The following is a 19618-nucleotide window of genomic DNA, read 5'->3' as shown; positions in this document are numbered from 1 at the left end:
TCAAAGACAAAATATAAAACAAAAGTAAAGAACACAAAAAAGTTAAAGCCAACCAATTTTACTTTTCCATGATTATTTTGATTAAAATTCCAGCCCGTCACTTGCCTGGTTTCTTTAAGTCAGTGAGCGGTTCTCCAAGAGGAGTCCCCAGAGCCGCAGTATCAACATCCACTGGGAACCTGTTGAAAATGCACATTCTTGGTCCCTCCAGGCCCATGAACCAAAGGCTCTTTGACGGCTGGCTTCAGCAATCTGTTTCTGATGCACAGTAAAGGTTGAAAACCACCGCTTTAAGGCATGGATTTCCCTAACCGCACCTCTTCCTCTGAAAATAAAACAGAACAACCCTGGATCTTAACCCCACGGCACATATTCAGAAAGATCTCTGCCTTCTGATGTCTGTCAGGTGTTTCTTTGCTCTTCCAGACTCTCATTTACACCTTCTTTCCTCACACATGGCTAGAGGTTAAGAATGTGTACAAGTGTCTTCCAGATAGCTTTCCTTTTTTCCCTGTCTGTGCCTCAGGTTCCTCATCTGTAAAATGTGGATATAATATTAACAGAACACACCTCAAAGGGTAGTTATGAGGATAGAATGATTTGATATATTGAAAGTTCTTACAACTATGCCTGGTTCTGCACAAGCAATATATAATATTAGAGGTCACTTGTGATGTAGTTGTAATGAGTTCTGTTTTACCAAGGATCAGTAGGTAGGGTTAGCTTGGAATGTAAGAATTTAAAATGTCTGAAATAATTTCCAAGAGATCAGAAAGTTGTCATTAACCTTCCTCAACGTGCCTCTTGGCTCCCCCTTATTTAACATCAAAAGTGTTCCCCTCTGTGCTTCTTGTTAATGAGGGTCCAGGACATGGCCACAGACAGCAGGGAAGGAGCCTGAGTTTAGAAGAGCACTCAAGCCAACTTTTTAAGTCCTTCCCTGCGTTCTCTTTCCTGCTGTTCAGGGGACCATGGAAGAGTCCTAAGGTGATGGAAGAAAGCATGAAGCCACGAAACTACATTTTCTTTTGAAGCACAGCAACATCATGAGGAAAATAACTTTCCTCAGCTGACTTCATTGTTTCACTCAGTTTCTCTGTTGTTAGGTTCTGAGAACCATATACACTTGTGAACCATCTTTGCCCATTCAGAGAGGTGGCTTTTCCTCAGTTACTCTTTTCTGCTTGCACTCCATGCCCATAAGGAGGCCCAGGTCCAAGAGCAAGTACACCGGATCATGGCCGCTCACCTGACGCAGGATTAACCAAGGAAAACACAGTCTTTCCAAGGGCTATGTGACCAGGGCACTGAGAGTGTGTTCTGGCCCAGAGAGCAGTTTTGGATTGACCTGTTTCAAAGTCCACCCTTAATCAAGCCTGTGGCCGTTTGCACTGGTTCTATGCACCCTCAACCTGTAGTGGTTGGTCCTATACAAGGACAATGATAAGATTCAGGAAATGCACTTCAAAGATCTCAAATTACCTAAAGTTGACCTGCTTGAGTAAGTCCCTGAGGTTGCAATGTAATTCTGCATCTCCCTTCTGACAGCTCCCACTTCACACATCATCCAGGAGACAACCTTCTTTCGCTTTCTTTGTCACCTCCATCACCCGACTATCATGGAGCAGGGTATCAGTCTTGAAGGAGACCCCCACAGAAGCAAAGCAGAGCACTAAAGGCAATGATACCTGATTGCATCAGGAATAGATTCATGGCCAAGCTAGCGCATTCTCCATTTTGAATTAGAACTTGGAGATGAGACATGTTCTAACAGAGGGCACTGTGATTTAGCATATTAAAATAAACAGTATTTGTATTTTCCCAACATTTCTGAGTGTATTGGGTTAAACAAGGCACTTCCAGTAAAATAATAACATCTTTTAATAGTCATTTGACAAGGCCTAGTAAAATGGTATCATATGCTTTCCAGATACTGAGAAATTGAATGAATTTAATACTGGCTTATAAACCCCTTTGCAAGTCAGGTATTTTCCAATTCATTGCGTTAAAAGAAATTGAAAGAGGAATTAATTGATTTGTCAGCTGCGAGATCATTAAAATTATCTTTGAAGCTATATTACTATGTGATTTTTGGCATATATCTTGGAAAGCATTCAAATAATTGAGTGGCATTGCTATGCACAATTTTCATTTCCATGTTCTTATGTGAACAAGGTTTCTCTAAAAGCAAAAGTGGGAATAGAATTGATCCTGAACTCCATCTCATTCTAGCAGTGAGTGATATTTATCTATGGCATTTAAAAAAGGGGCTTATCCATCTATTTAAAAGCTGTATTTCTAGTAAGTTTACTTTTTCATGTTTAATTATTACTTAATGAAATGTGCTATATATTTATGTTCTATCAATTTTATATTTGTAATCACCATTCATTTAAGAAATATATTATTGCTTAAAGTTGTATGGTCATAAGACATAAAAGAAATTTAAATTTCAATCTCTATATATTTTTGGTTGTAAATAAATATGGTAGGCGATCAATAAAAGACCTTCAAGCATGAAATACATTTTCTGCAGAAGATATATAATGGGAAAACAAGTTCCAGTTTAAAAAGGAACAATGCACATGTTATGACTTTTAGAAAAAGAATTCCTGAATTTTGAAAGCAGATAATCATGAGGATTAATCACTATGATATTTAAATTCTACTGAACAAATACACACACACACACAGGAATTTTGTGACTAAAAAAATGTGAATATTTTCTAAAGACCAAAAAATTCATCCTTTTCCATTGTAGCTTACACGATTTTTTATGGCAACTTAAAAATGTGCAAGGGGTTACATAACTGAGCAAAATTAAAGCAAGAATATTTGTTTTCACTTAGTCACTTGGGTTGTGTGGTGACTCGAAGACCACACAACTAGAAGGGACTGGAACATCACGCCCTTCACTCTGTCTCAATTTAGCATCTACTTCCAGGCATTTTTGGAATTCTACTATTCGAACTTTCTTTAGGAGGAACTCTTCAAACAGGGATTTCTCCTTTATGAAAATTCACCTATCCTTAGGAAATGTTTGCCCTTATCAGTCATTTGCAGTTGAGAATGAATACATTTATCCTATTTTTTCCCTAAGAAAAGCCTTTGAAAGTGGGAGCAGGAAGGATCCATTAGGGTTTAAGATCCATTAGGGCATCATAAGGGAAATAGAAAAATGTTATGGAAGCAAGAAAACAACAGGAAAAGAAGTGAGATGCCTCACCATGTGGAGGAGATAACATTATACCAATGACATTTCTATAATGATGGGAAAGAATCATTCAATGGTACCTAAATTATCAGGTCCTACTGGTGGATGCAGTTGGGCCCTGGAAACTCGCTTACCTAGAAAGCTTGCAGATTGAGGTCTGTAACTGCTGGTGTGCAAGGGATGCCTGTGGTCAAATAAAAAAAAATAGTTTCATTGGAATATTAGAGTATGATTCTATTTCAGGTGAAAACAAATCAACACAAGCTTCATACAAGTTCATGCATGTGTATAAGGAGTAAGATGTAGACCGAGATATAACAAGTTGCTACCAAATCACCAGTGGGTGCTGGGCATTGGTGAGGAGTGAATGGTTAGCTGAGCCTGTATCATCTTGGTGTTATTTACATGTATTATTCACTTTGTATTGTTCACATGCTTATTTAGAAAAGAACAATCTCTTCCTACAATATTGTGAGAGTGCCTAATACCCTCTCTACCCAACTTCTCAGCGGCTGAAGGGCAGATGGGCCAGTTCATAAAAAGGCCTGGGTTACTGGAAGCTGGTATTACTTTTATTCTTCCTGCCAACCAGGGAGAGGACCACCCTAGATCCGGTGTTTTCCCCATTCTAGAGGGCTGTGGTTCTGGTGCTTGGAGACCCTGAGCCACTCAGGCCAGGTGATACTGGCCACTTGGCCAGATCCTGACCTCTCTGCTGCGGCCAGTGTCTCTGGGGTCCTTCTGTCTCCTGAGACCTGCCTGAAGGATCACTGCTGCCACCCAAGTGTTAGGTCAGATCCAGTGAGGGAAGGCCATGCCTATTCCCCGTGTCCTCCTCACCTGCAGGTGTTGGACTCCCGTCCCTCCTCTCTCTGCCAGGACATTGGCAAGGCTGGTTGTCATTGTGCCTTCCTATGTGCAGCATGGAGTGATGGGTGTGCACCCACATTTAGAAAGCATTCTGTTTCTTCATGCTTCCATTCCCACATCCTCAGTTCCTGGGCACATGCACAGACGTCCAGCACATTCAGTCCTGTGTCAGGCCTGACAACCCGCAGGTCATCCACACCGACACACGGGCCTCGTTTGTATTCATAGCCTCGAATTGTTAAGGAGAGTAGCTGGGAGGTGGAGCACAGCTCCCTGATTTGATAGTAGCCTTGTTCTCTCTCCCAATGGGACAGAGAGTGTCTGAGGAACAGGGACTCTGCTGATAATTTTCTTCTTTCCTCTCCTGATGTCCTAAGATGCAGTTTTGACTCCCTCAAAAAGTGTTGGCTTTCTAAGGTGAATTTTACCAACCCATGTTATAAATTGTAGTTTGCAGGCTTTGGGCTGCTTAGGGGTATAAGGAGATTATCAACACCAGGGAGGTCTGGGGTAAATATGTTCAATTTTGATTAACTACAAGTTAAGTATTTGCTTTGTGGATTATCTGTGACCTATTTGAAATACTGATCCACTCTCTTTCCCATGTGCCCCTGGGCCACTTCTTCCTCAAGGTGGTAAATGTGCTCAAGAAACATAAACTAATTTTCATATAAGCCTATGGGAAAAAAATAACAGGGAAAGCAAATGGATGGCAAAGATATTCACATAATATGTCTCAAAATCAAATAGAAGTGATTTTGTATTGTCAGTTCTTCAAGATGATTTTGGTCACTCTTAGTTTATATTTAGGAAGTTTCATCAGTAATTGTTTCCTTTTAGTACTGTGTTATGTTGTTTAAATTACTCCTCAGAATGCAACATCATATCTACCGCATTATATAATCTCTCCACTCTCTTTCCCTTCTTCCTCCCTCCACCATTCCCGGCCTCACTGCAGGTGCACCATAGATGACCGGGTAACCCGGGTGGCCTGGTTAAACCGCAGCACCATCCTCTACGCTGGGAATGACAAGTGGTCCATAGACCCTCGTGTGATCATCCTGGTCAATACACCAACCCAGTACAGCATCATGATCCAAAACGTGGATGTGTATGACGAAGGTCCGTACACCTGCTCTGTGCAGACAGACAATCATCCCAAAACATCCCGGGTTCACCTGATAGTGCAAGGTAAGTCCCAACTGGATCTGGGGTTGCCATTCCCGTCAGTGATGGAAGGGAAGAACCATGTCGGTGTTTCTTCTACTTGTGTGTGAAGACACAAAAGTCATCTTCCTCTATTGAATCCAGAGTTTGAGTATATGTCTTGGAATTTTTCCCATCGAACGGGTACTTAACTAAGTGCTGAATATCTTCTCAAAGTTTGTAAATGTTATCTTTAGCCCTTCTGTTCTCATCAGTAAGTTGTATAACGTGCACTGGTTGAGCTCTTGTAAGTTACTTAGCACTCTGGAGCTGGGGTGAGATACATTCAAACATAGATAAATATGGTGCTAATCTCAGTGCCCTTTAATTCTCTTATAGGCTTATTTCATAATAAAAGACTAATAAGCTGATGAGAAACCCTGTGACGTGACTGCTTTTGCACAGTTGCTGGTCATGCGTGCTCTGGAGGGTTCTCTGAGTGCTGTTTAGGCAGGTCCTCCCTGGCAAGGCTGCTGTGTTTAAACACTCTCTCATAGCCTGACAATGGAGCCCACATCCAAGAGGGATGTTAGTCAGAATGATAGCTGCAGGTCAATGTTGGTAATAAATTCAGACAATTTTAAAAAGGGGGAAGGAGGAAGGAAGACTTAGCAGCTTCTTCCACTCTCCTTTAAGAATGTGAATCAGGATGGCTCAAGAATGGTATCACATGTGCGTTTTAAAATAGCTTTTAATTTAAATTTCATATTACACCTCAAAAATGGGGCTGAAGAAATGTCAGAATCTCAGATATTAAATATTGAGAATTAAAAACACATGCAGATAGCAGTTCCGAGAATTTGAGAACCATTTTAAAGCAAGGCAGCAATCCAAGTGAACTTATTTTGAACTTGACCCCAACTATCATCACCATGTAAAGCAATTTCTCTCAGGTGTTGGCTCATGGCAGGAATGAAGTTCTAAGCACATTAGTTCCATCACCCAGTGACACATCCTTCCTCTACCAAATGAAAGGTTCAGGTGGACTTCTTTCAGAGCCTCCTTTGCAGATGTCTTGAGGAAACACAGTGAGCTCTCAGAAAGGGTCCCTATGTGTGACTTAGTCTTTAGCATCTGCCTTTTTATCAGATCCCATCTGTCATAAATTCAACAGATTTTTTTTTTTTTTAGTTTGTGAAACGTGTATGGCATCTTTGCTTAGCTAAGATAGATTCCTCATCTCTGATTAAAAAAAAAAAAAGACGATGATGTTGCTCATTTCAATTGGTTTCCTAGAGAGAGGTTACATGGGGGCTGTCTATTCATGCTTCAGTCACTTGTACGATTCAGTTTGCCCATTCTTTCCTTTTGGCGCAAGCAGCCAGGCCTGCCTCTGTAGCCATTTGTAATGGCATGTGTGGGGCCAGAGAGCTGTCTGCTGCCACTGCTGTTCCCCAGCAGTCCCTGGCTCTGCCATGCTGCCTGAAGCTTTGCTCCTGCCCAGCCTCCAAGCCCTGCTCTCCTCCTCACGTGCTTTCAGGCGTTCACACGCGCCTGCCATCCGACAGACGTCTACAGACGCTGCGGGTTTCCACTCTCCATACACGTCCACCCACGGCTCTGGAGCGACAAGATTGCCTGCCATCTGGAGATCAAGACAACTGTCACATCTGATACTTCTCCTCAGAGGACGACAGAGGCACTTGGTGAGATCAGTCATTGGAGATGAGCTGGGCTATCTGTTGAAAGTTTCTGAGGGTGTAGAAAACAAGAGACTGTGACCTCTCACTACCCCACCTGCCTGCACCTGGGCTTGGTTCCAGAGGAGCTGACATTCTCAGCATCGGAAGTGACACCTCAGTGCCACCTCTGTGGCCTTGACAGCAAAGTTATCTTCAAATTCAGGAAATGTGGCACTGAAATAAAAAAGAATTGTCAGGCACTGTAGAGAAACAGACTCAAACCGAGCAAGCCTGTCCCTTTTCAAGAACTAAGACAGATGATGTAAGCACATCTAAGTAAATGCACAATAATGGGCTGGGGGCCCAGCGACAGAGAAGGATGTTCTCCATAACACATGCTAAGCGATCCCTTGGGTGGGATGTGGCAGCCTATGAGGTGTCCCTGTGGACCTCCAAGCTTCAGGTCAGAAAAAGTCTGAGGACAGCATGGCATCTATTCTAGAGGTCAGCTCCTCAGTCTCCACGTTCCAGGCCAATTGACTCTCTGGCTACAGCCCTCTGAGGTGGCCTGGGAAGTCCAGAGGAAGTCAGGATGGGTAGGGGTGGGAGGGGAGGATGTTCTTTTGGGGAGGAGCTTCTCTTGGGGAAGAGCTTCTCTTGGGGATGATGTTCTCTTGGTGAGGACCTTCTCTTGGCAAGGACCTTCTGTTGGGGAGGAGCTTCTCTTGGGGATGATGATCTCTTGGGGAGGACCTTCTCTTGGGGAGGATCTTCTCTTGGGGAGGATCTTCTCTCGGGGAGGACCTTCTCTTGGGGAGGAGCTTCTCTTGGGGAATAGCTTCACTTGGGTAGGATCTTCTCTTGGGGAGGATCTTGTCTTGGGGAGGACCTACTCTTGGGGAGGATGTTCTCTTGGGGAGGACCTTCTCTTGGGGAAGAGCTTCTCTTGGGGAAAAGCTAGTCTTGGGGAGGATGTTCTCTTGGGGAGGACCTTCTCTTGGGGAGGAGCTTCTCTTGGGGAGGAGCGTTCTCTTGGGGATGATGTTCTCTTGGGGAGGACCTTCTCTTGGGGAGGAGCTTCTCTTGGGGAGGACCTTCTCTTGGGGAGGAGCTTCTCTTGGGGATGATGTTCTCTTGAGGAAGACCCTCTCTTGGGGAGGAGCTTCTCTTGGGGAAGAGCTTCACTTGGGGAAAAGCTTCTCTTGGGGATGATGTTCTCTTGGGGAGGAGCTTCTCTTGGGGAAGATCTTCTTTTGGGGATGACATTCCTTTGGGGAGGACATTTTCTTGGGGAGGATCTTCTCTTGGGGAGGAGTTTCTCTTGATGATGACGTTCTCTTGGGGATGACGTTCTCTTGGGGATGACGTTCTCTTGGGGAGAAGCTTCTCTGGGAAGATCTCTTGAGGAGGACATTCTCTTGGGATCCTTGGCAGGCTGGTTTGCAGCTTTACTGAGTGGCTGCAGAGAAGGAGGTCAGAAAACTGAATTCTTTCCCCTTGCTTAGTGATGCAGTGACTTCCTCTTTCTTTGGAAGGCAGTTGAATTACCGGAGGGTTGATATAGAGACCCCACTACTCAATTAGAAAGAAGCCCCAGAGTTATTCTCCCAGCAGCCATCAGCTTTTGTCCAGTCTATAGATTAATTTTTCAGACATAGTGTTAGTTCAGGTTAGATAAAGATAATGAAAGTTTCCTAATCCTCTTAAAGAAAATTTATCTGACCGAGTAGAAAGCTTTTGGAAGACAATAAGGCATGTATAAAACTGAGGCCTAATCTCACCTTTAATTTCAAACTGCTGATGGGTATCGATTTTGCAATGAGAAAAACAGAAAAATTTCCGAGCTGCCACTTGTCTGTTTATAAAAACAAAAAGGTGTTTATGCATCTTCCGTCCATTTGAGAAGGTGGGTATCTCATTCCTTCTGCCAACCAGATGCCATCAGCAGAAGGGAGTGCACACCTACGGGGCCCAGCTTTTTCCCTCCTGCCATGGGAGTGCCTGAGGGATACTCTGCCACCAACCTCCCTGCCTGTCCTTTCTTGTTGTAGAAAGTGGCCTTTGCCACATATCTGATGGAACTAATTTCCAAATCCTTCTCATTGAGAACAGAAGCTGCCTTCATTAAAATCGTGTCACTGATACCCGAGGTACATCTCAGCCACTGAGGGGATCAGCGCAGGCACTGTGTGAGCACGTGATGATGTGATCTAGGCACTGTGTGAGCACGTGACGATGTGATCTAGGCACTGTGTGAGCACGTGACGATGTGATCTAGGCTGCATACCTCGGTGTGGAGGAAATCTGGAGCAAGGGGGAGGCACCGCTGCGGGGTCGGATTAGTTGGGGGGAAAATCAGCCTGGCAGCCCTGCAGATCAGGAGCTAAAGCGGGAGAAGCTGGAGGCACAAGCACAAGCAGGAATGGCTGCCATGCCCGCTAAGCAGTGCAGCCAGGGTGACCGTGGGCCTACCTGCAAAGAGCCAGATGTGCCTGAGAGGCACTTTCTACAGGAAACTGAGATCATTCATCCTCATACCTGGAAAGAGGAAGAATTAAAATGATGTCACCCAGATTTTTTAGTTTGGAGAAATGCTAGCGATTGGGGAGATATGATCCTATGCCTCCTGGAAAGAACAGCTTTGGGCTTACGAGGTCTAGGGATAAACAACACACAAACATTACATAGATGTTGCAGAACTAGGGAACAGGTGTAACCTAACACCAGAAAGGGTATATTTGAGATTCAGCATGAATTTCCTGGCTGGAGAGTAGGTAAATTTTCTGAGGTTAACTATTCCTAGAGAACAGTAAGAATCATAATTTATTTATATCTAACCTCAGCACTTAGCACACCATCTGAGGCATAGTAGGCACTTGGCAAATGTTTGTATAATGAGCAGAAGCAGATTGATATGGCTACTGGAGTGGCATAGGAACACAGTGATCATAAAGCATCTTCCCACAGATATGGGTGGCAGGGGAGTCAGACTATGTCCAGATGACTCGGAGAGGACAGTCATGGAGGAAAGGTCCCTGAAGGCGAGAGGGTCCTCAATGTGACAAACTGAGAGATTGTTCTAAAAGGATACCACAAATTCCCTACATTTATCTAGTACTTTACAGAGATGGCACAGTGTTTGTCACCTTTGACCCACACAACAAACCGTGGGAGACTATAATGCAGCGACTGTTATCTCCATTTGCAAATTAGGTAACTGCAGCTCATGGAGGTTGAGCCTGAGTCCCCAGTGAGTAAGTAGCAGAGGTGGGTCTTGAACCATGGCCACAGGACTTTGAGAGTAGTGTCTTTTAAGCATACTGCAGTCCCTCCAATGCCAACGACATCCAAAGTTAGTTCTTTGCTCTAGATCAATGGAACATTTTCAGAATTTCTCTCTCTTTCTCTCTCTCTCTCTCTGTATGTGTATGTGTGTGTGTGTGTGTGTGTGTGTGTTTGTCATATTTCCTTCTACTGATATTGCATTGCATTGCATTGTAGCAACAGAACTTGAGGACAAAGCTCAAGAAGGAAAATTAGTGGTGGGTGTGGGATACCAAAGCTACAATAAATGATGTAGAGAGGCTGTGAGGGGGGCATAGAGAGGATAATTAATTTTCTAGTAGCTCATCCCTCGAGGGATGTGCATTTTAAATGTTACCACTTTATCCTATGTAAGTAGGGAAAACCCTGGCCCCTCTGCGGATCCGGAATCTCATTGTCATTGTAACTGTCATGAGCTCTTCAGCATTCTGAAAGAACGCAGAGATCCATGTGTACCAGTGGTATGTCATTGTCGTTGTTGGAGATAGATGGAGTAAGAAGACCCATCTATAGTTGCTTCTTGGATGTTGGTATTCTCTGCCTACTCTCCTGCCTTGTTTGGAAATCTCTTCACTACAGGGTACTTCCTTTTATGGAATGAACTCCTCTTGCTAAGCCCAATTTTATGCAGAGGGCTAGAAATGATGAATTTTATTAAATTCTTACATAGGAGGCTCCACAGCAAGCTTATGCAATTTCTATGTAAACAAAAGACTCTGCATCTCTTAGCCTGGTGTCAGTTTGGGTGAAATTGGTTGGTATCTGAAGTTGAGTTTTGCATGTAAAGACAATGGGTTCCCAGTCCCGCTGGTCCTAGATATTGCTAATCACTAACCAACCTCAGCATTGGGCGTGCTACGTATAAATGTTATCTTAGCCATTCCTTACATCTATCCACTCTACAAAATATACACCCTAGTCATGTTTACAAATAAGGAAACGGAGGCTTAGCAAGATTAACACCTTATCCCACGCTGATGCAGCTGCCACATGCTTTAAATCCCTTTCACTAGACTTATTCGCGGAGGTTAAGCTTTTCTCATGAAAAGAAAGGTATCAAAATACAAATAGTTAACAAGGCACTTTACATGCATTATCTCTTTTGATTATGCTTCCCAAAAGCCCAAGATGACAGAATAGAAAGCACACCTTTCCGAGACCAGCAAGTGAGATTCAGAGACTTGGAAGTGATTTATCCAAGTGAACACTAGCGAGGAGGCGTCAAAGCCACACCCAAGGCCAGGTGTCCTCACTCTGTAGCTGGCAGAGTGTTCAACACACCACTGACTCCGAGTTAAGTACGTAGACAGGCACTTGTTCTTAGGTGAGAAACATGTCAGCCTTCAGAGGTGCTCCAGAAAAGGGTGGGCCCCGAGGAGAGAATTCTGGGTTGGGGGCAGCAGGTGGATCCTGGGATTGCACCAAGGAGCGGTTGCAGCAGGCCCAGGGAGGCAGGGCCATAGGTCACAATTTTGCCAGGGATTTACCTACTTTCAACTCTTTCTTTGTAAGCAATCTCTTTTTTTAGGTGATTTTCTCCTCTTTTCCTAAGTATTACCCAAACATTTAAACGAACATGTGTGCTCATAGACTTAAAGAAAAGCAGGCAGTTAACCTGAAATAAATTTAATATATTCAACCTCTATTTAAAACTGTAATCACATTTACTCTTCACAAAGGCAGGGTAGAAGAGTGGAAAACAACAGAACTGGCCAGCGGAACGCTCACTCCTCAGACTGCGCTCGGCTCCTAACAGCGCAGGCCTGCATCTCCAAGACGTTCCTCTCCCGGTTTCTTATCAGAGAGTAGAATTCAGAGTAATTTCTTTATGTGCACATATGCATACTTTAATCCCATGTGTGATTGTGTGTGCGTGTGTGTGTGTGTGTTGTGTGTGTGTGTGTCAATGGGAAATAAGATTCTGAGAAGGGGTCTCTAAGCTGCAAATTCTGTGTATTTGTGCAGATAAAGCACACAGCCAAAATTAGGTTAAGGACTTTACTGAGCGTCATTTCCTTGACTTCGCAATGGAAAGGTTGACCTGATGGTATGAAAGTCCTTTCTAGTTATTCTGTTACGATTTTTCAGTGTAATTTATCTGAGAATTTGTGTGCGACCAGGAGTCTCTGCACTCTGTGTTTCTCCTACTTTCACCCGCCGATGGGACAATTATTAGGTTGGTGTGAAAGTAATTGCAGTCTTTTGTCATTGTTCTTACTATTTCTTATTTGTATTTTTCTCCAGAGGCTTTAGGATTTAGGGTCCCTTGCTAACACTGCTAGCTACAAGTGACTGTAAACCTTGTTGACACGTTTTTGGTTAGAGAAGGTGGAAGAGAAAGATACCATTTGCTTCCCAGTTCTCCACAGCCCACGTCAAGCGGACACATATTTAATGGACGGTGGGGTGGAATTCCAGAGGCCACAGAGGAAATAGCCATAAAACCTATAAAGACTGTGTGAGTGACCGGGCGCAGTGGCTCACACCTATAATCCCAGCACTTAGGGAGGCCGAGGCAGGCAGATCACAAGGTCAGGAGATTGAGACCATCCTGGCTAACACGGTGAAACCCCGTCTCTACTAAAAATAGAAAACATTAGCCGGGCGTGGCGGTGGGCGCCTGTGGTCCCAGCTACTCCGGAGGCTGAGACAGGAGAATGGCGTGAACCCGGAGGGCGGAGCTTGCAGTGAGCAGAGATCCTGCCATTGCACTCCAGCCTGGGCGACAGCCACACTCTGTCTCAAAACAAAAACAAAAACAAACAAACAAACAAAAACTGTGTGAATGTGTGCATGCTACTGCAGAAGAAACAGACATCAAAGCTGTGTGTGTGTAAGAGTGTGTGTATGTGTGAGGGCATTTGTGAGTGAGTGTGAGTGGGTACGTAGTACCTCTGTGTGTCTTGGTTCCTAAGCAGATCAGAACAAACAACATATCTCTTCTCACAATGTGAGAAGAGACTTGATAAATCATCAAACATCAAGCATATATATGTATACGTGCATATAAAGATACACATATATATGCTTGGATATACACATATATATGTTCGATGTTTGAGATGTATATATGTATATGTGTATATATACACTGGCTTTATGGAAAGGTTAGGGTAACTAAGAAGGCAGCTGCAACATAGAAGGAATCAAGAATGAAGTTACTGTCAAGAATACCCTCCATAGCACATAAAGAAAGGGATCTCAAGTCTCCCTTCACTGGGAGGGTGTCCCCACACCGCCTTCTGCACCTGCCCTCCCCCCTGCCCTCAGGGTTAGAGCAAGGCCACACTCACCCCACCATGTAGTGGCCCTATCCCGGCTCTCAGACTACCGTGTTTCTCAGATATTACCTGAATCTGACACTTCATGTTGACCTTCACTGCGTCTCCTAGGTTGTGACCTTTCATGACATTGTGTGTAGTTGGTGACAACACAGTTCACAACACAGTTTGTAAAAAAAGAAAAAAAAAAAAGATTTCTCCTTGTATCAGGCCTTTTCTCCCATTGCTGTGAGGATAAATATGGGGCTTTGTTCTGTTCTGCATTGCAACTGAGACACACACAGGCACCGCGTACACATACACAGACATACGCACTCACACCTACACACACTGTTACATACACACAGTTTTCATGGGTTTTGTCTGTTTCTTCTGTACTCACACACACACTTCACACAGTTTTCATAGGTTTTATGGCTGTTTTCTCCATGGCCTCTGGAATTCCATCCCATCACCCATCAAATATGTAGGCTGAGCCTCTGTCTAGGGGAGGAGAGGGGGAAGGACACACTCAATTTCTCCTCGGAAACTTATAGTCCATGAATTATAAAAATAGGAGGAGTCAGTATTTTCCAAGGTGAGTGAGAGCAAAACCAAATGTGACTCTGGACGAACACACCGTCAGAACAAAACGGGGTGGATCCCACGAGAGGCAGCACTGGATGAACACCGTCAGAACAAAGCCCGGGTGGACCCTGCGAGAGGCAGCACTGGATGAACACCGTCAGAACAAAGCCCGGGTGGACCCTGCAAGAGGCAGCACTGGATGAACACCGTCAGAACAAAACCCTGGTGGACCCCCAAGAGGCAGCACTGGATGAACACCGTCAGAACAAAGCCCTGGTGGACCCCCAAGAGGCAGCACTGGATGAACACACCGTCAGAAGAAAGCCTGGGTGGACCCCGCGAGAGGCAGCACTGGACAAACACACCAGAACAAAGCCCGGGTGGACCCCCCAGAGGCAGCACTGGATGAACACCATCAGAACAAAGCCCGGGTGGACCCGCGAGAGGGAGCACTGGACGAACACACCGTCAGAACAAAGCCCGGGTGGACCCGCAAGAGGCAGCACTTCCACTTCAGAGGCCTGGCTGGGAAAAAGGCAGAGAGACGCATTGACATGATCCAAGAAAAGGCTGCCAGTCCTGGCACCTGGTTTGATGATGATTTTTACAGTAGCCAGAAAAAATTAGCTGGGCCTGGTGGCATGCGCCTGTAGTCCCTGCTACTGGGGAGGCTGAAGCAGGGAGGCAGAGGTTGCAGTGAGCCAAGATCACACCACTGCACTCCAGCCTGGGCGACAGAGTGAGACTCCATCAGAGAGAGAGAGAGAGAGAGAGAGAGAGAGAGAGAAGTGTCACGGCGTGGAGCTGTCATCTGCCTTGTTTGCAATAGAATTAAACAAACGGAACAGTCATAATGCCTGTTCTCAAAATCATCACTGATATGGAGATGGAGGGAAAATGAAATGCCTGTTACGTTCTGCTCAATTTGCATGGTGATCTCAGCTTATTTCCTAAGAGGCCTGTCTGCCAATAGCTCCAGTAAATAGATCTTTTCCCTCACATTCCTGCTGCTGTGAGTAGGGGAGCAATCACACCTCAAAAGAAGGACAAATTAGTAAATGTTCATAAACTCTCCCGATAGATTAGTATCCCCCATGACCCTCATATAGTCAGGATCTTACATAAGGTTTCAAGCCTCACCACCCAGGAGATTAGTTAGTCACTGTTTGGCATCCAAGTAAACTGCGAATTCCAAATAGTGATGTCTTTCTACACATTGCAGGTGTACACAGATTTGGAGAGTCTCACTTGCATTCCCGAACCTGGTTTTGAGCTCCTAGTTAACAAGTTTTACCCTCAAACACAGTGCCTTGACAATAGTAACTGTTGTCCCTGTTCTTATTCTGGCTTCTCAAAATGTCTTTGTTTGTTCACTAAAATTCTCCTCTGTAGGGATAGAAATTGAAGAGCAATAGAAGTGAAGCAAAATAATCACAAGGAAAACAGTCAATAATCTTTTTTAGTAATTATAAACAATGGTTATCATCCATTGAGTACTGTTGACCCTTAAACCATATGAGTCTGAACCATACAGTTCCACTTAAACGTGAATTTTCTTCCATCCCTGCCACTCCTGAGACCGCAAGACCTACCCCTCCTCTTCCTCCTCCTCCTCAGCCTACTCAACGTTGAGACAATGAGGATGAAGACCTTTATGATGATCCACTTCCACTTAATGAACAGTAAATGTATTTTCTCTTCCTTATGATTTACTTAGTCTAATTTTCTTTTTCCAGTTTACTTTATTATATGAATGCAGTATATAATATATATATACAAAATATGCATTAATCTACTGTTTTGTATTATCAGTAAGGCTTCTGGTGAACAGTAGGCTCTTAGTAGTTAAATTTGGAGGGAGTCAAAAGTTATATGCAGATTTTCAACTGTGTGGTGGTCATCACCCCAGCCCCTATATTGTTCAAGGGTTAACTAAGTGGGGTGGCAGTCATAAACATTATCTGATTCTATTTTCCAATTAACCCCAGAGGGCAGGATTCATGTTCCTATTTTTTTGAATGAGAAAACTAAGGCTCAGAGAAGCTAAGGGCCCCGCTGATAAGTACAAGGTTTTACTTTAAACTCACTTCCGTTGACAATGGAACTCTCCACTCTGCTTCTAGTTTAACTTCCTTTCAATTCCATAGCTTTTTTTTTTTTTTTTTTTTTTTTTTTTTTGAGACGGAGTCTCGCTCTGCCGCCCAGGCTGGAGTGCAGTGGCCGGATCTCAGCTCACTGCAAGCTCCGCCTCCCGGGTTTACACCATTCTCCTGCCTCAGCCTCCCGAGTAGCTGGGACTACAGGCGCCCGCCACCTCGCCTGGCTAGTTTTTTGTATTTTTTAGTAGAGACGAGGTTTCACCATGTTCGCCAGGATGGTCTCGATCTCCTGACCTCGTGATCCGCCCGTCTCGGCCTCCCAAAGTGCCAGGATTACAGGCTTGAGCCACCGCGCCCGGCCTCAATTCCATAGCTTTTAAATAAGTAGGTCAGACAACCACGCCGGGTCATTTACAATACACGTACTTTCTTTGACAGGTTGCCTCTGCTTGAGGCGTTGTAGTCTAATCTCTGTGGAGTCAGGATCTGTCCTTCTTAATCTTTTCTCTCTCCTTCTGTTTTGTTTATCTTATCTTAGTAATTATGACGTTTTTTCTTGGAGTTAATATCAGCTCTATATCATTGACTCCTAAATGTAAATTTCCAGTTTTTAGTTCTTTGCTAATTCCATTCTCTAATGTATGATTATCTTCTTAGTTCCTCAACTTGGGTATCCCTCAGAAATCTTAACTGTTCCACCCACAATTTACCTTCTTTTCTCTAAAACCTGTTCCTCTTCTTGTAATTCACATTTCTATTCATGGAAACATCATTGTGTGTAAAACCTTGGCTTCAGCTTTGACTCTTTTTCTCTTTTGCTTCCCTATCAAAGCAGATGTCATGTCCAATAACGTCATTCTCTCCCTTTCTGTTCCCACAACCACTACCTTCAAAGTGTGGAATCTTACTCTCTACTGACTTTTACCTGTCACATCCTAATTGATACCTAATCCTCGTCTCTCCCTCCCTATTATTCATTTTAACAGTGTTGTCTGAGTATTTCTGATGCACACGCTGATCATGTCACTTACCCCACCTGTATTTTAATGGCTCCCCATTGACAATGAAGTCAAGTCAAAACCTCTTAGATCATCTTTCCAAGTGCTGAGCAATCCAGGGCCAAACCTACTTTTCCACTCTTATTTCTTCTCTTCTTTATTTCTTTTTTTTACTTTTTTGTAGGAGGAATGTTTCTTTCTTTTTTGATTTTTTTGTTCCCATAGGCTTTGGGGGAACAGGTGGTATTTGGTTACAGGAGTAAGTTGTTTAGTGGTGATTTGTGAGATTTTGGCACACCCATCCCCTGAGCAGTATAGCCTGAGCCCAATTTGTATTGTTTTATCCCTCACCCCCCTTCCACCCTTTCCACTCTTATGTATTATTTCTCCACATTTACATCCTACACACAACCTAGTCAAGTTTGTCCTTGTGTAATCCCCATTGCCCAGGGTCCTGCATTCTTCTTCGTTTCTCATAGAATTCATCTGCCTTTAATGTTCTTCTCCCTGGATATCCAAATCCTACAGAAAGCTGTACTGTCCAATAGACCTTTCTGTGATGATGGAAATGCTCTGTATTTACACTCTTCAACATGGTAGCCATTAGTCACAAGTGTCTGTTGATAACTTGAGTTTTGACCAGTATGACTGAAAAGCCAAGTTATTAATCCATACAAATAATAACAAAATGTCATGAATATGCTTTTAAGATTTTATGAAAGATTGAGGGAAAATGTCAATTGTTCTTAGGAATGAATAAGCATCTCAAAGGGCGGCTTAGTGGGTATTGGCAGCCACACCATGAAAAGCCACGTCCAACATGGATTTATTCCCTTCAAGTCCCTTCCCTTGGGACGGATTGGTGTACACTGTAGCATTGAAAACATGCCTGTTGAATAAAGAAGTTCTTAGTGAAACCTTAAAAAGAATTCCTGAACTTAGGACTTCTGGGGAAAATTTCTAACACAGTCAGTTTTCTTTAGTGGTATTGAAAATCACCCCTAAACAAGGTGCCCTGATGGTTGCCCTGGCAGGCAGAGCTGGAAGTTCAGGGACCCAGCCTGCTGCAATCAATTTAATGGGATGGATTATGTGCTCTGATTGGCCAGTAAGCAGACATTAATGACCAGTTAGCAACTGTGTTCAGGTCAATTAACTTATATTTGTATTTTGCAAACTAAAAGTTGCTCTGTTAGATTATTGATTCTTTGTCCCTGTATTCAATTTGTTTTTAATTGCACCATTGCTGGGCCAAGCCCTCCCTCCTGGCAAGCTGGCAATAAATCTGCCACCATCTCAACAATCAACAATAAATGTGTCTCTTCATGTCATTATTAATATGTCTCTTGGATTGGTTCATTACCATGGTTAACAGTTTATAAGGGTCCGTGGCACACTGCCAGGAGGATTCCTTTTCCCAGGGGCTAGTTTGTCGTCATAGGACTAATGTTTTCAGGCCTGTGTGTATCTGGGAAAGGGATCTTAGATTTGATTTAATTTAATATAGCTGGAATACAAGCTACCAAATCCTCTTTTTATCATAAACAGCTTTAGAAGATGATATTGTTGTAATAGATATTTGTACCCTCTCTTTCAATTCTTTCTTCTCATCTTTTTTTTTTTTTTCCTTTTTAATTTTTTCTTAATTTCTGTTCAGATAGATTATTTCCCCTCAGACACAACATAACAGCTCCCTGGGTAATCTAAAATTCGCAGGTAAGTGAGCCATGTGTCCCCTGGGAGTTGGAGTTTTATTACTGGGTTTTTGGTAGTTAAAAGCAGAGAAGGAGTTCCTTCTGACTGACGGATGAAGGGTGATTAACAGAGCTGTAGAAATACTGCTCCCAGAATGCCACCTAAATTGTGATGGTGCCTACCACCACACCCAGCTATTTTTGTATTTTTAGTAGAGATAGGGAAAAAAAAAAAAAAAGCCCTATCTTTTAATAGAAATAATAATTAATTATAACATTGTTATTGGTTATTTTAGTTATTATGATTTTTCAGGGGAAAGCACAGATTTTAAATGAATTTATGGGTTGGCAGAAGAGATTCCTCTGTGTCCCAAAAATGCCAAGCAATAAATTTAAATAGAACTTAGAGTGTTTTGTAAAATTCCCGCAGTGATCTGGGATCAGACGACCATGAGGAGTGTTTGTCATTTCCAAGGTACAGGTTGCTCGAGAACGAAAAGTTTTGTCTCTTTCAGACACAAAGTTTGCAGTCAATTTTTTGATTCAGGATATAGATTTTGCAAGTAATTTACAATTAGCAAAACACGCACACTTCTAGGCACATGGCTTTCTAACACGGACCAAACTGAGCTTGTTGAATGAGAGAGGCATAGGAGAGTTTGACACTGGATGTTCCCCTTAATAAGAGTCTGAGGAGCCCAGGTAAGTGGAGGGCTGGAGGGGCGGGGCTCCTGCCTGGGAGA

At 43.4% G+C, this 19618-nt stretch overlaps 1 protein-coding gene across 5 annotated transcripts in view; it reads left to right on the top strand.

Moving 5' to 3' along the window:
* The window catches only part of OPCML (opioid binding protein/cell adhesion molecule like), a 1180847-nt gene that overhangs the window by 922694 nt on the left and 238535 nt on the right, over positions 1 to 19618 (top strand). For all 5 annotated transcript variants that reach the window (XM_017872155.1, XM_017872153.1, XM_017872156.1 and 2 more), the window contains one exon: positions 5043 to 5275. In XM_017872155.1, coding sequence (XP_017727644.1) covers positions 5043 to 5275 — 233 coding nt within the window. The remainder of the gene's footprint in view (positions 1 to 5042; positions 5276 to 19618) is intronic.

The sequence above is a fragment of the Rhinopithecus bieti genome, unplaced genomic scaffold (genome assembly GCF_001698545.2).
Source record: "Rhinopithecus bieti isolate Rb0 unplaced genomic scaffold, ASM169854v2 scaffold_6481, whole genome shotgun sequence".
Taxonomy (NCBI): domain Eukaryota; kingdom Metazoa; phylum Chordata; class Mammalia; order Primates; family Cercopithecidae; genus Rhinopithecus; species Rhinopithecus bieti.
The sequence above is the reverse complement of the archived record's forward strand: the minus strand, read 5'-3'. Positions and strand labels throughout refer to the sequence as shown.